Source organism: Chenopodium album, chromosome 12 (genome assembly GCF_948465745.1).
Source record: "Chenopodium album chromosome 12, dcCheAlbu1.1, whole genome shotgun sequence".
Classification (NCBI taxonomy): Eukaryota; Viridiplantae; Streptophyta; class Magnoliopsida; order Caryophyllales; family Amaranthaceae; genus Chenopodium; species Chenopodium album.
In genome coordinates, this window is record NC_137845.1 from 46,947,005 (window position 1) to 46,961,384 (window position 14,380).

At 34.2% G+C, this 14,380-nt stretch overlaps 2 protein-coding genes and 1 long non-coding RNA gene across 3 annotated transcripts; all 3 read right to left on the reverse strand.

The window, feature by feature from the left end:
• Window positions 1-5,816: 5,816 nt before the first annotated feature.
• Window positions 5,817-6,959, reverse strand: LOC145572469 (uncharacterized). Its single transcript, XR_014096865.1, has 3 exons — window positions 6,850-6,959; window positions 6,652-6,710; window positions 5,817-6,490 (listed from the first exon to the last, which is right to left on the reverse strand). It is a non-coding gene; the product is annotated as an uncharacterized LOC145572469 (long non-coding RNA).
• A 1,764-nt stretch (window positions 6,960-8,723) lies between these two features.
• Window positions 8,724-11,580, reverse strand: LOC145572470 (zinc finger BED domain-containing protein RICESLEEPER 2-like). The gene is made up of 3 exons (XM_081631442.1): window positions 11,421-11,580; window positions 8,986-11,032; window positions 8,724-8,886 (listed from the first exon to the last, which is right to left on the reverse strand). The coding sequence occupies exons 2-3, from the start codon at window positions 9,935-9,937 to the stop codon at window positions 8,825-8,827; spliced, it is 1,014 nt and encodes a 337-aa protein (XP_081487568.1). The 5' UTR covers window positions 9,938-11,032; window positions 11,421-11,580; the 3' UTR covers window positions 8,724-8,824.
• On the reverse strand, window positions 9,937-11,028 carry LOC145571233 (zinc finger BED domain-containing protein RICESLEEPER 3-like). Its single transcript, XM_081630300.1, has one exon. It carries the CDS (start codon window positions 11,026-11,028, stop codon window positions 9,937-9,939), a length of 1,092 nt encoding a protein of 363 aa, XP_081486426.1.
• Window positions 11,581-14,380: the final 2,800 nt, after the last annotated feature.

Genomic DNA, 14,380 nt, shown 5'->3' on the forward strand with positions numbered 1-14,380 from the left:
AACACCACATCCCCACCCCCACCCGGCCGGAAAATTGGCCTCATCCCCGAAAACCCTTCCCCATTGCCGGAAACTGCCGCCCAACCACCCCCTTCCCTTCCCCCACCCTCGAAAACCCTTCCCCCACCCCCCGAAAACCACTCCCCATTGCCGGAAACCGCCGCCCAGCCACCCCCTTCCTTTCCCCCACCCCCGAAAACCCCTCCCCCGTTGTCGGAAACCGCCGCCCAGCCACCCCCTTCCCTTCCCCCACCCCTTTCCCCTTCCCTCACCCCCAAAACCCCCCACCCTCGAAACCCCTCCCCAGCAGCCACGAAATCGGCCACAAACGGCCGAAATCGGCCGATTTAGGGTATTCAGCCTCAACATCAGCCAATTTCGTCCATTTGTGGCAGATTTTCGTGGTTGATTTTGGGTTGGGGGGTTGCTTTTGTGGTGGCCAATTTTGGTGGGGAGTGCGTTGGTGGGGGTGGTTGCCGTTAAGGGGTTGGCTGGCCATGGGGTTTTTTTTTTTTTAATTTTGTTTTTTTATTTGACCATTCACGTAGTGACACGTGTGCAAAAAAAATCTAACACACAAATGTTGACTGGATTAACCGGTTGCAGGTAAGTTGGGTGCAATAGAAATTAATGGGGGGCAAAGTTGGGAGTGATGGTGAATAATCGAAAGTATGGATTATTATTGGCGGACGAGACAAAGTTTGGATTAATGAGGGCAATTTTTCCAATTAGTAATTGAGTAACACTCAACAAAACGAATACCACGTATTTTAGATATTTTTTATAGGCCAGATATCTGTAATAACAATCTATAAATATAACTAAAGAAATAACCGCTGACATCATTATTTACAAGTGTCAACTTCTCATACAAAATTTTCCCTCCAAAATTTTGGTAACATTATCTTTTTTTTTTCAAGATAAAAAAAATGTTTAGAATTAGTAAATTAATTGCACATTTCCTAAAACATTTTATGCTAAAATTGACTAACTACACAATATTTCCAAGGATTAAAATTAAAAGTCAGTGGCTGGAATATTTCATTTTTCTAGAAACATTTTATCTCCTCCTACTTTATACATTTATAGTGTTGTTTTTGGTGTTTCCATTCCTTATTAGTTCTTTTAAAAAAAAATTAATGAAAGATAAACCAATGAATTAATGCTAACATCTTATAAATAAGTTTTAAATTTTATTAAAATTACGAAGCATATAGTATAATATGTGATTATAATACTCTATATTTAACATCATATCTTTCGTTATAGCTCAATTTTATCTAATAAGAAGGCACACGATTCATTAGTGTTTTTCTTAAATATGTATTACATACAAATAAATAAGCAAAACAAATATTAAATCGTGCATCGCACGAGACTAACCTAGTTACTATATACACCAGGATGCACCTATCACCTATGTACACTTTAAAATTTGTTTTCTAATTAATTATTAAGATACACTTCGTATCTTATTTGATTTGGTTGAATCCCTTACATCTTTTTATTAATCTCTTTCGGTAGCAATAGTTGCACTATTTGTTAGTATTATTATTGATGAATGTTAATTATTATTGATTAATACTAATTATTTAATGTGAAAAAATCATGACGCATTACAAGTTTACATCTAGAAAATACAAGTTTATTGATTTTTTTTTTTTTTTTTTTGAATGGAATAGAGAGGGGTGATTTCATTAAATAACAATAGTTATTCAGCACTTACAATCACCCCTTAAAAGATCTAAATTCTCAATACAAGAATTTAAACACTCCTAAACTAATGACATCGCTTCTGAACTGCTCCTGGATAATTTTAGATGTCTTAGCATCGTTCTTGACCCTTATACTAACAGACCCGCAATTCCATAAATTTGCAAGACAAATCTTCCAAATTTGTATCCCTTCACACACTAAAAACAAACAAACAAACGATACTAAACCCTACATGGAGGGACTGACTATAATCACCATACTGATAGTGATCTTTATTGACTAAAAACATTAAAATAAAGAAGAATCTGGGGCTTACTATCAATAAAAATTGATAAAAGCCTCTAAATTTTAATATGGTGGCTAGGTTTAAAAAGAGAGAACAGAGAGAATTTTAGGATTTTTTTTTTTTTTTTTTTTAAATTTTTTTTTCAAGTTTATACACTAAATAAACATTACTTGTTTATCAAATGACAAAGTTGTAAATAACTAATGTTACAATTCTTCACTATTAAAGCCACTTACTACTTGAAACCGCTGGTTTTGCCTATTCGAAATATTATATAATTATTTTTAATATGAATTTTTTTTATATATATATATTTTTTTAAAATATAACTATCACCCACATTTTTGAATGTTTGGATCAGATATTTGTTATCTGATATCCAAAATTCGACTAAGTTCGGATATATTTTGAATATCAGATATCCGAAAATTCAAAAATTAATATCCGAATAGGCATTCGATATTTGAAATTTTTGGATCGGATATCCTAAATTACCGAATCGGATGCAAATCAGATATTCAGATAGTTTTTCTCAGCCCTAGTGATAAATTTAGGATCCCTTGTTTACAACCATATACAATTAACTACACAAAAACTGGCATAATAAGTACCCCTCCATTTTTTTTAAAAGCCAGAGTTGAGAACACGGAGTTTTAGGATGTTCAACAAAAAGATGTAGGTGAGGTTGATAAGGTAATTAAAAAAACCATAAGAATAAAATGGTGGTTATTATTTTATTGAAGCATAAAGTGGTATGAGAGGGAGTGCGGACCAATAGAGGAGTGAGAAATGACAAAATAAGAGAGAATGGGGACCGTTAGTGGGTAAAGATATCCTATCCTATATATAAAGTAAGGGCTTTTTGGATAATAAATTTCATTATCCCCAAATTACCCCCCTCATTTCTCTCTCTCTCTTTTTTTTTTTTAATTAAAAAGTAACTACCATCCTTTTAAAGAAATTTTATTATTACGTTAAAAAAAAAAAAAAAATTACCATCCTTTTTTATTTTTGAAAAGAAGTCATATTCTATTATTTGGCCTCCATGACTTCATCAACATAAATTTAGTAATAATATATATCAATACTAATATTTTAAAACAAGAAGTTGGAAGGACACTTGTCCACAACCTGGTTTTTTTTTTTTTTTTTTTTTTTCCTCGTGATTTATCCTAAGTTTTCCAACTTTCTGTTTTCCTGATTTTTTTTTTCTTTTTTTTTCTTGATTTATCCAAAAAAATTCCACACAACGTTTCACTTTCATTCTCTGTTTTTCCCCCCTTAATTCCTCAAAATTTGTGTTTAAATTTTGTTCGAACATTTCAATTCCTTTTCTGATAATGGTTTAGAGTGTTGATGGTGTTGATGACAATTCTTAAAATGATGTTTTTGGGTGCAGGGCTATGATACATGGATTTTGCCCGGCAAAGTTTATACTTTCATTCATTGTTAATAAATTTATTTTTCTTCTCCAATTCAATTTTACGTTTTCTTTTTTTTTTTTTTTCAAATCTTTATTCTTTGCTTACTACCCTTAATTAAACTAGTTGTAGACCCACGCGCGATGCGCGCGGTTCTCCAAGTTATCAATGTATTTTTTTTTCCAAATGATTTTATTATCGGTGTTGTTTCTTGAGTTATTTTTTTTCATATTTACCATCCATGGAGATTTGGGTTTAGATCACTTGGGGCTCACCAACTCGCCATGTAGACAAAAATTATGATCATGTACATTAACCAATGTAAGTTAACTTTCCCCTAAAAAGCAAGAGTACCTTTAGGGCCTGTTCACATTTACTGAATTGAGCTTAACTAAACTGATTGGAGCTGAGTTGAACTGAACTAAACTGATTGGAGCTAAATTAAATGAACTGAATAGAGATGAAATAAATATTTTATGAGAGAAAGAAATTAGGAACTGAATTGAAGTTGGACTAAAATGAACTGAATTGAACTGAATTGAAATTAAGCTAAAGTGAACATGCCCTTAGTCTTTAGCTTTTTGGGGAACAACATTTCAAGCACAAGCCTATTTCTAGGATAATAGTATTATATTCCAATTCTTTTGCTCTTCTTCTATTTAGACCTTGTTCACTTCACCTTAAAATAATTAATATTAAGTAAAATTAATTTCTATTCAGTAAAAATAAGTTCAATTCAGTAAAATTACTTTCACTTCAGTAAAAATAATTACAGTTTAGTAAAAATAAGTTCAGATCAGTAAAATTCAGTTATCTTAAAGAAGAATTATAATAGAAAATCAGTAAAAATAATTTCACTTTAGTAAAATTAATTTAAGTTCAGTATAAATAATTTAAGTTCAGCAAATATAATTTCAGTTCAGCAAAAATAAGGTAAAGTGAACAGGGCCTTATTTCAGTAAAAAAAACTTCACATAAAAAGAACACAAAGGATTAGAGGGGTTACAATAAGCTCATGATATTGCTAATTTTAGTTGTATTGCTTTCTTTTTTTTATATAAAGGAAAAGGTCTCTTGTAAATATAAATTTACTGATACGTTTATTATAGTAGTTTGGAATTTGTATCTAATTTATCTTTATTTATTTATTTATTTATTTTTTATTTTTTTTTAACCATATGTATTTAGTTAAATTTTAATTCAGTTAAGCATTTACAAATGACCTTAACTATTACTTTTTTTTCACCGTTAAGGACCTCTTATTTTTATTTTCATCGTTAAGGACCTATTGACACTTTACCGGTGAAACTTAACCATACTAGTTAAATTATTGGGTCCCTTTTAGTTAAACTTTAATACTTTATTATTATAAAATTTATATAAATGAAAATTGACTTAATTTTTTTTTTTTTTGGAGAAAACAAATTTTAATTATACTTACCCCCAAAATGCAAGACTGACGAAACTTATCTTCCTCCAAAATTTAATCATATTGGTATTGAGAACAACTGCAAGACTGGCTTAATCTTCAATTAACATAAGTTAGGTACATATCAAATTCCTTAACTTTTTTTTTTTATTTTTTTATATTTTGACATAAAACTTAAATTAATTGATGTGGTTGATCAATCTTAAGCAACTTAATCTTCTCATAGCAACTTCTTCTTATTCACATTTCATCGATCTTCCTTTTTTTTTTCCCCCTTTAGGAAATCAGGGGTGCATAGTTAGGAAGGTCGAAGAAGATGATTATAATTTTGGCTAATTTTGTTGATGATTCTTTGCAGAAGCAGGGTAAGAATTTTTTGGGAAATAAAAAGTGAAAACAATTATGTAATTTTGTTAACAATTACGGAGTATTTATACACTGAATATGGTTTTTGTTAGTGTAGTTTAAATTCTGATAATTTAGTGAACGTAAGTAACATATGGTTCTTTGGAAAAAAAAAAAATAATAACTTATGGTTGACAGTCAACCTTTGGTTAATGGTGAGTTAAAAGCCCGAAATGCTAACCTTAGGTCCTTAAAAGTGAAAACAAAAATATAAGGTCCTTAAGGGTGAAAAACTCAAAATTTCAGGTCTTTAATGTATGCTTAACTCAAATTGATTTTAATTGATATGTTTCAAGGATATACACATCAAAGTTGATGTGAATGCAGCACATTCCATATTTTCATATTCTGGAATTTCTGTTTAACCCTAGATATAATAGAATCAATTTGGAGTTTTATTTTATTTTTGTCAATCGCTAACTTTTTATAAGTTTTCAAAGATATTTATTCTTACAGGTATGTCGTTGGATGGTTTGAGTAATGCATTGTGCAAAAAGTAGTGACTTTGATTTTGTATTTGAAAAACAAGAAATTAAGCAAGCATGAAATACTGGGAGAACTTCCTTTTTAAAAATCATTCAAGTTCAGATTCCTTAATCGTATCAATCATGGTAATTCAATTGATAACAATAACAGTAAATAAAATACAGGTGATTTTTCTCAACAAATATACGGTCAGTACTTGAACAAGTTATTATGTAATCGTGTAGGATCTAATAATGTGACGTACAAATGACCCCAGAAAAACCAAGGGTGGAAACTCAATATAAGATTTCCATGGTTAGTTGATGTTGAATACTCGAGAGTTGAGACCGAAGAACAGAGGAACTATCAAGTATGCTGTATCTGTCAGAGTTAATGTAATAGGAAGAGAAAGGAGTGAAAGGAGGGAGCTTGATTCTTTATATTGGAAAACTTCCAGTGAGATATATATGATTTAAGGTACAACGTAAACCATAGGTATAGACAGCTGCATTGGCTGCTCTAAATCCTCCACCGTAAGCTGGAGAAGCATCATGGGCGATCTGATGCAGGAAAAACTCACTCAACTTCTTCTCAACCTCAGGAGTCCTGCCTTTTTTCGAAGATGAATATGAAGATGTAGTTGTATGGTAGAAGCTGTAGATGTGGATGGCATGTTTCGAAAACCTGGCATCACCTCCGACTCAAGCCACATATACGAAAACACTTGACAAATACCCTCCTCAACCTCATGACTAAGATCACGGTAGCCTGCACAATTTATAAACCAGTTTCAGGTGTAAGTGAATGATTAATATTCTTGCTAAATGAGAAAATTTATTACAAAGTAAATACCCGAATATGTTTCTCATTTCGAAAGCATTACCAACTGTGAGGATATAGTTAGTGAAGTTCTATAATATAAACAATACCTTTAAGACGTAACCATCCATGCATCAACTAATGAGCAAGTATAGCACCCGTCAACAACCTGTATGTTAACAAAGCAAAAATAATCACCGATTAGCATATTGAAGAAAACTAATAGAACTAATTGAAATTCTTATAATGAATTGTAGCCAGCAGCCTCCACTGTGAGCATTGTAACAATCATCAGTAGTGAAGCTTACCTAGGCAAACCATAGAGATCAAGAATTGCTGTAACTTCACATTTTCGGGTTATGGGGTTGTGTTCTCATTCCTAACCCGTCTATGTCCTCCAATTTTTGGCCTTCTAAGTATCTGGTTGATTTGGCAAACGGTAAATGGTTGACATAGATAGATAATATATTTATATATAAAAGGGGAATGAGGATCATAATGACATACATTGGTCACAATCTACTCTTCAAAAAGACATAAACCTCTGGTCTCTGGCATGTGATGAAATCCCTTGAATACAATCATTCACGGAGTTTAGAGATTGTTCACAAAAAAATATTAAAAAAATAGACAAACTGCTAATTTTACAATTTTTCTCCCCTACAATAGCTTCATTTAGGGCTTGTCTTTCAACCAAAAGCATGGGGATTTGTTGATCAATTCTCATGTTCATCCCAGGCTTAAGCTCGAAGCTCGATGAGCCTCAAAACCCATGCTTAGCTCGGGCTCCTACAATCTAAAAAAGGCTTTGCTCAGTGACTCAATTAGGTTTGCAAATTGCTAACATATTAGCAACCAAATTGGACTCAATGATCAAATGAGGCTCGAAAATTCACATAAATCTACTCTCTTATGATCATCAACGTAAATTGCACCATGTTAAATCCTAGCAACAAAATTGCTCACTACAATCTTTCATAATTTCAGCAATTATAACCAATAAGTTCAATAATCAACCTAAGAAGAACCCTAATTTAACTAAACTGACAATTAAAGCAACGATGAAGGAAACCAAATTTGCAAAAATGAGTTGTCTAACCACCAGAGGGTAAACAAATACGAATTTCATAGGCTGATTATTAATTTTAGCTAAAATAAGAATATGAATTTGTGAAATTGATATTCGATTATTAAAATGGGGAAAAAAACATCTTACCTCATAAGTGCTTCGATGGAGGAGTGAAAGCTCGTAAGCCTATTCAATGGAAAGCTTGGAGTACACTTCAATGAAATAGAGAAGGCTCACAAGCTGCTTTAATGAGACAATTAGATGACGACAAAATGAAAGAAGATGATAGCCAGAGAGTGAAAATTGAGAAGAGAGAATTAGATGATAGCCATGGGAGAGTGAAAATGGAGAAGAGATGAAATCAGTAAAAGCGAGGTAAAAGGAACGGTATGGAGGCAAATGCGGAAAAGCTAAATGACGTGGCAATCATTGAATCTTAAGGGTAAAAAGGTAAACCACCGTCAACATACAAAAACATAAATTTCTGATGGAGATTTACAGCCCACTTTTATTACCCGTATGCCTCGACTCGAATTAGAATTCAACAAAGGACATAATGTAATGGTAAACAGATAAAACACACAGATTTTCTGAATACGGGCCATCCTATTAGCATATTCCCACTGTTACAATTAGGGGTGAAAGTTCGGTGTTCGGTTTGGTTTTTGGCCCAAACCGAAACCGAACCACCTTAATTCGGTTTCTTGATTTTAGAAACCACACCGCACCACTTTATTTTAGAAACCGAACCAAACCAAACCATATTTATTTCGGTTTCACAATAAAAAACCGAACCAAACCGAATTTTTTGGGCCTCTTTTATTTGGGCCAATAATCTGCAAATTGGGCCTCGTTAATCAACACACTAAGTCACTAACACAGCAAGTGCAAATTAACAAAATAACAGTAAACAAATTTAGTCCAATTCATACAAAGTACAAACCAATCCAAATCATACAAACTTAAGTTTTCAGTTTAAACAACAAACTAACAAAGTATCAAATCAAACCAATCAATCCATACAAACTTAAATTAAACAAGTTTTAACATAACTACTTAAACATAACATGATCAGTAGCAGCAGAATAGCAGACAGCAGAACAGCAGACAGCAGAACAGCAGTACAGCAGAGTAGTACAGCAGAACAGCAGAGCAGTAGCAGCAGAACAGCAACATGAGCAGCAGATCAACAAAGCAGTAGCAGCACAGAGCAATCACTCGGGTATTTCGACCACTTCATCAATTTTAGCATCACCAATTGCCATATTCTTCATTTCTATCATAATTCAATAAAATTCACAAGATAAGAAACAAAAATAAATATATATACATAATGAAAAATAATTAACTTTGATTAAATGTTCTTATATTTTACCTTCTTCAAGATGCTCAAGTTCCTCTAAACACTCTTCAATACTTGGGATTGGTGCAGCACGTAACCAATTTTGAGCACATACCAAACCTTCCACAACTCGAGGAGTTAATGAACTCCTAAACTGATCTAGAACTCTGCCTCCGGTGCTGAAAGCACTCTCGGAAGCTACTGTCGACACAGGGACAGCAAGAACATCTCGTGCAATTTTAGCAACAGTAGGAAACCTTGAATAATTGAACTTCCACCAGCTCAAAATGTCAAAATCAGCAACATCTTCGGCCGTATCCTCCTCCAAATATTTGTCTAATTCTATTTTTGCATCTCCATCTTTCTCACATTTGTGTTTCTTATACTTATTCTTCAAGACCTCTATCTTCTTATGTTTGGGAGACATTGGAATTTTATCATCACTACTTGAAGCCGCTTCCATCTTATTCCCATCACCATATGAAGAAACACGATAATCCTCATATAAAGCATTCAAAGCTTCTTTCACATTTTTAACCAACTTTGATACAACAATAGAATCATAGATTTCAATTATCATCCACTCAACATAATCAAGTTTATAACGAGGATCAAGGACAACGGCAATAAAAATCAAGAGGTTTATTTTTTCTGGATCACCCCAATACTTTTCATATTTATCTTTCATTCTACAAGCCATAAGACACATATCCGGATCATCACTTGACACCAAATCTTTCAAAAGTATACAAACACTCACCAATTCATGAAAAAACAGATTCGAAGTGACATATAAAGAGTCAGAGACATGCATGGTCAAATCATAAAAAGCTTGCAGAAATTCAGAAAATCTTCTCACATTGTTCCAGTCATCAGCATCAGGGCTGCCCTTACCATCCCTCTCACTCAAATCAAGTACATAGTGAGGGTCTTCCTCAGAATACTTCTCAAAAGCATCCTCAAGTTCAATAGCAGCAGATAACATCAAATAGGTGGAGTTCCACCTAGTGGGCACATCAAGGCACAATCCCTTTTTGTGTTGATTTTTTCATCTACAACACATTTTTTAAACCTTTGCAACCTAGCAGGAGATTGTTTTATAAACCTAACAGCTTGCCTTACACGTTGAACAGACTCATTAACAGTTTTCAACTCATCAGAAACAACCAAGTTGACAATGTGTGCAACACAACGCATGTGAATGAAACGACCCTTAAGAACCCCAGTTTTCCATCCATTCATTTTCCTTCTCAAATAACCAATTGCAGTATCATTTGAGCTAGCATTATCAACAGTTATACACATGACTTTTTCAAGCCCCCAATCAAGCAAACATTTTTCAATTTCTTTGCCAATATCATCACCCTTATGACTAGAAATAGGACAAAAATTTAGAATTCTTTTGTGTAATTTCCAGTCATTATCAATGAAGTGGACAGTCAAGCACATGTAATTGATTTGTTGTATAGAGGTCCAAGTATCAGTGGTCAAAGAAACTCTTGAATTACATTTCTTTAATTGATTTTTCAGCTTTCTTTTTTCAGTTAAATAAGTTTCAAAACAATCTTTTGCTACTGTAATTCGAGAAGGAACATTAAATCTAGGTTCCATTACACCACAAAAGTGTCTAAAACCTACACCTTCAACAAACTTAAATGGAAGTTCATCAACAATTACCATATACGACAAAGCTTTTCTAATACTACCAGCATCAAATTTATGGTATGTCAACCCACTAGTACCACCAACAACACTTGTTACTTTAGCACTTTTGAATGAAAGCAAACTTTGTTTTGAATCTTTAGGGGTGTTATAGGGATACATACGACAACGGTTAATATGAGCCCATAACACACTAGTGCCGTTTTTCTTTGCCCCGCACTTGTAGCTCATCCCACAGTACTTGCAAGTTGCCTGCCTTCCAGAAGGTAAGTCTTCTTTCACAAAATGCTCCCAAACTTCAGACCTCTCTTTCATCCTCTTCCTTTTTACACCTTCTTCTTTTTTGTTACAGTCAGATTGGTCAGTCTCATGTTCGAGTTCAGGCTGGTCATTGACACCCACATTGGTTGCCATTGCCCTAGGACATAAAAAACAGCAGCATAAGAAGACTAGCAGAGCAATAGCAAAGCAGTAGCAGAGCAATTGAACATGCAGTAGCAGGGAAAGTAAGCAAACTAAAATTCCCACAAATTAATTCCCACAAATTAGCACAAACTAAAATTCCCACAAATTCGCAATTCACAAATTAAAGCAGTAGCAAATAACAATCGCAAATAAAATCGCAAATACAATCGCAAATAAAATCGCAAATCGCAGTAGCAAGTAAAATCGCAGCAAATTAAAGTCGCAAATCAGCAGAACAAATCGCAAACATGCAGTAGCAAACTAGCAACAAATCCAACGATTAGCAATTAGCAAATAGCAGAGTAAATCAGCAAATTAAAATCGCAAGTAGCAGAGCATACCTTAATGTGGAGAGAGAGAAGCAGGTGGACCGTGGTCGGTGGTCGCCTGGTGGTCAACGGTGGTCGGAGATAGGGGTGAAAGTGAATGTGGAGATAGGAGGGGACGAAAGAGTGGAGAAAGAGACTGAGAGAAAGGCTGAGAGGAATTAGGGTTTTCATATTTTTCTTTATATACCTAGGGTAATTACTTTTGGGCCAGGGGTTTTGTATGTTGGGCTGATAATTCGGTTTGGTTCGGTTTTGTTCGGTTTTTCAATTTTTCGAACCGAAACCGAACCGAAAACCGAATTTTTTTATTTTTTGACACCGAAACCGAACCACCCTCCCAAAAAACCGAACCACATTCCTTATTCGGTTCGGTTCGGTTTTACACCGCTTCACTTTCACCCCTAGTTACAATGAATTTTGGAGTTAAGAATATGAGAGGGGACTAAACTTTCATGAAAATGTAAAAGTAGGGGACTGCGAAATGTAAAAGTAGGGGACTCAAACCGGTTGTGTAAGTGAACTCCAGTTTGCTTTACCTTCAATTACCAATTACCCAAATTTTCAATTAAAAAAAAAAAATCATTCCAGATTACAACCTTCGTCTCAATCCCACCCCGCCTCTTACCTCGTGCCACCACCACCACCGCCCCTGCCTTGCTCGGCCTCACCCTTACCGCCTTTGTCATTATCTTCACTTTCTCTATCTTCCTTTTTTTTTGTTTCAATTCATTACCAACATTAAAGCTCAAATTTTCGAGGTTTTGATGGTTAAATTTAACCTTAAAAACTCTAGAATTTTCATGGTTAAATTTAACCAAATACATCTTTGATAAGAAAGAACTTGAACTCGTAATGCGGACCCATTATTTGGTGGTTTGACTTCAGATGGGGCTGCGATGGTTGTGGCGACGGCGGTAATTGCTCAGCCGTTATGGGATTCAAATCCAAATTATATCCCCTTTTTGATTCCCACTATTGCATTTTCAGAGAAAATCAAAGAAAACCATAAATGAAGTTTGGGGTTTTAAATTTGTGCGTCGTTCGGGGTGGTGGTGGTGTGTGGTGTTGACAGTTTTTGATGGGTGTAGGGTGGTATGGGTAATTGCTCTTGGTGGTTGTAAGCAAATCAATTCTTTTCAGTCATTCAGAGAAAAAAAAAAGTTAAAATTCATTTCGGTAACTGGTTGCTGGAGGTAACCTTGACTGGAAAAATAGGCCTAGTCCCTTCCTTTTGAGTTTTGGAACTGCAGTCCCTTACTTTTACATTTCTTCAAAGTTTAGTCCCTTCTAGAAGTCTTAACTCATGAATTTTGGCATGAAATTTGAGGAAATTGCAGACAAACTTAAGTTATCAAATGAACAAATCACACCTTGTTGAAATTCCAGCGCCCATTATGGTGGAAAAAATCTTGCCCTATTATACATTTAAGCTGAAATCAAACCAGAAAAAAAATGTGTGAGGAATCCATCTCTGGTCAGTTGTTACTTCAAAATTCAAAGAACATAAATGGTGAAATATGCAATTAGAAGTCAACTTAGGAGCGGGAAGGACAAGGCCGTTGATTTGAGTAAGCGCACTACTGATTGTGATTCCACAAGAATGAAGCATAGGTTCAGCAGCATAACTACTAACCTTCAGAGCCAACATCGATAACATAAATAAAATATAATAATGACCACAACCAATCAAAATACAAAGGCATCAAGCATCACTCATGCATGATGGGAACCTGCATGAGAAAGCTCTAATCTTCAAGGTAAAGAGGAAGAATGGAAGACGGAACTCTTTAACTTGCAATTGTGTTGTATTTCTTAAGAAAACGAAACTTGTGTTGTATTCTAAAAGACATGATGCTTTGTATTATATTGACCATTTATAAAATGCTCTATCATGCACATTTTTATGAGGGTTTAAGTCATAGGTACGAGGTACCCCCAAAACATGCAGAATTCGAGGAAGAAAAGGCCGAGCCTAGGGTATGATCAAAAAAATATTCATTGCTAAAACTTCTGATTGAATTCACATGAATTAATTTCCAGCCTCAAAACAAGATATATAGGAGAATATTTGTACCTTGAACCGGCAAGATAAGAACTTCAGTCTCCAATTTACACCGTCAAATATGCTTGAATAAACGTGTAGCCTTCTTGCCTATATCATCAGCAAATATTATGATAGCAAAGCTGTTAGTGTAGGCAAAAAAACTCAACTTGAATGCGTAAACTTGATTGGATAATGTATAAACATATGATAAATCTGATTTTCTTGAATTGTGATGATTTTGTAGAAGCATTGGTACGGAGCATTAAGTTAGTTTAGGCAAATCCATGGCTTATATATAGTGTGGTCTTGCTTTAGCAAATTTTATTGTATGTCTCAAGTCTTATAGCTTATTAGTGATATAATATATAGTTTAGAGAGAAAAAGAGAGAATTGTGGTGTATACCCCAGGTTTTCTTATGCATTGGCCATGGGAGCCTCTTGGTAGCTTCAAGATTTCTCTCCCTCTCTTACCAAAGTCATTTAAAATTTGTATTAGTTTATACAAATGATCATTGCTTTAAATTTACAATTAATTTGGCCTTGTTTATTAATGTTATTTTCTTTTCCTGACATCCCCTGCCTACTAAGGGTAAATTGGGTGAAGACGATTTTTCAAATCAATGAAAATCAAACTTGGAAAAAAAAGAAAGTAAAAATTATATTGAGTTGTATAAAATCCTCGTTGAATAATAGAGATCACAACTTTCAAAGAAAACCCAAAACTTCCACATAAAATCATATTCAAACGCAGAAAATCTGCATTGCCTCAGATGATTGTTACCAGAATTCCCCAAATCAAACCTCAAACCCCCAATAAGAATCCCGTAAACCAGAAAATTTGAAAATAAAGAAAGTTTACCTTGATTCAGGTCTGTTTAAGATTGATTTTGCTTGGTTTTACGGCGTTTGAGTGGTCGTCGATATTCTC

Excerpts from the sequence above, each read along its gene's own strand:
- LOC145571233 (XM_081630300.1), bottom strand. The coding sequence starts at position 11,028 with ATGGCAACCAATGTGGGTGTCAATGACCAGCCTGAACTCGAACATGAG.
- LOC145572470 (XM_081631442.1), bottom strand. The coding sequence starts at position 9,937 with ATGTTATCTGCTGCTATTGAACTTGAGGATGCTTTTGAGAAGTATTCT. Across the intron at positions 8,887-8,985 it reads ACTTGAGCATCTTGAAGAAG|AAATGAAGAATATGGCAATT; the intron begins GTAAAATATAAG and ends GAATTATGATAG.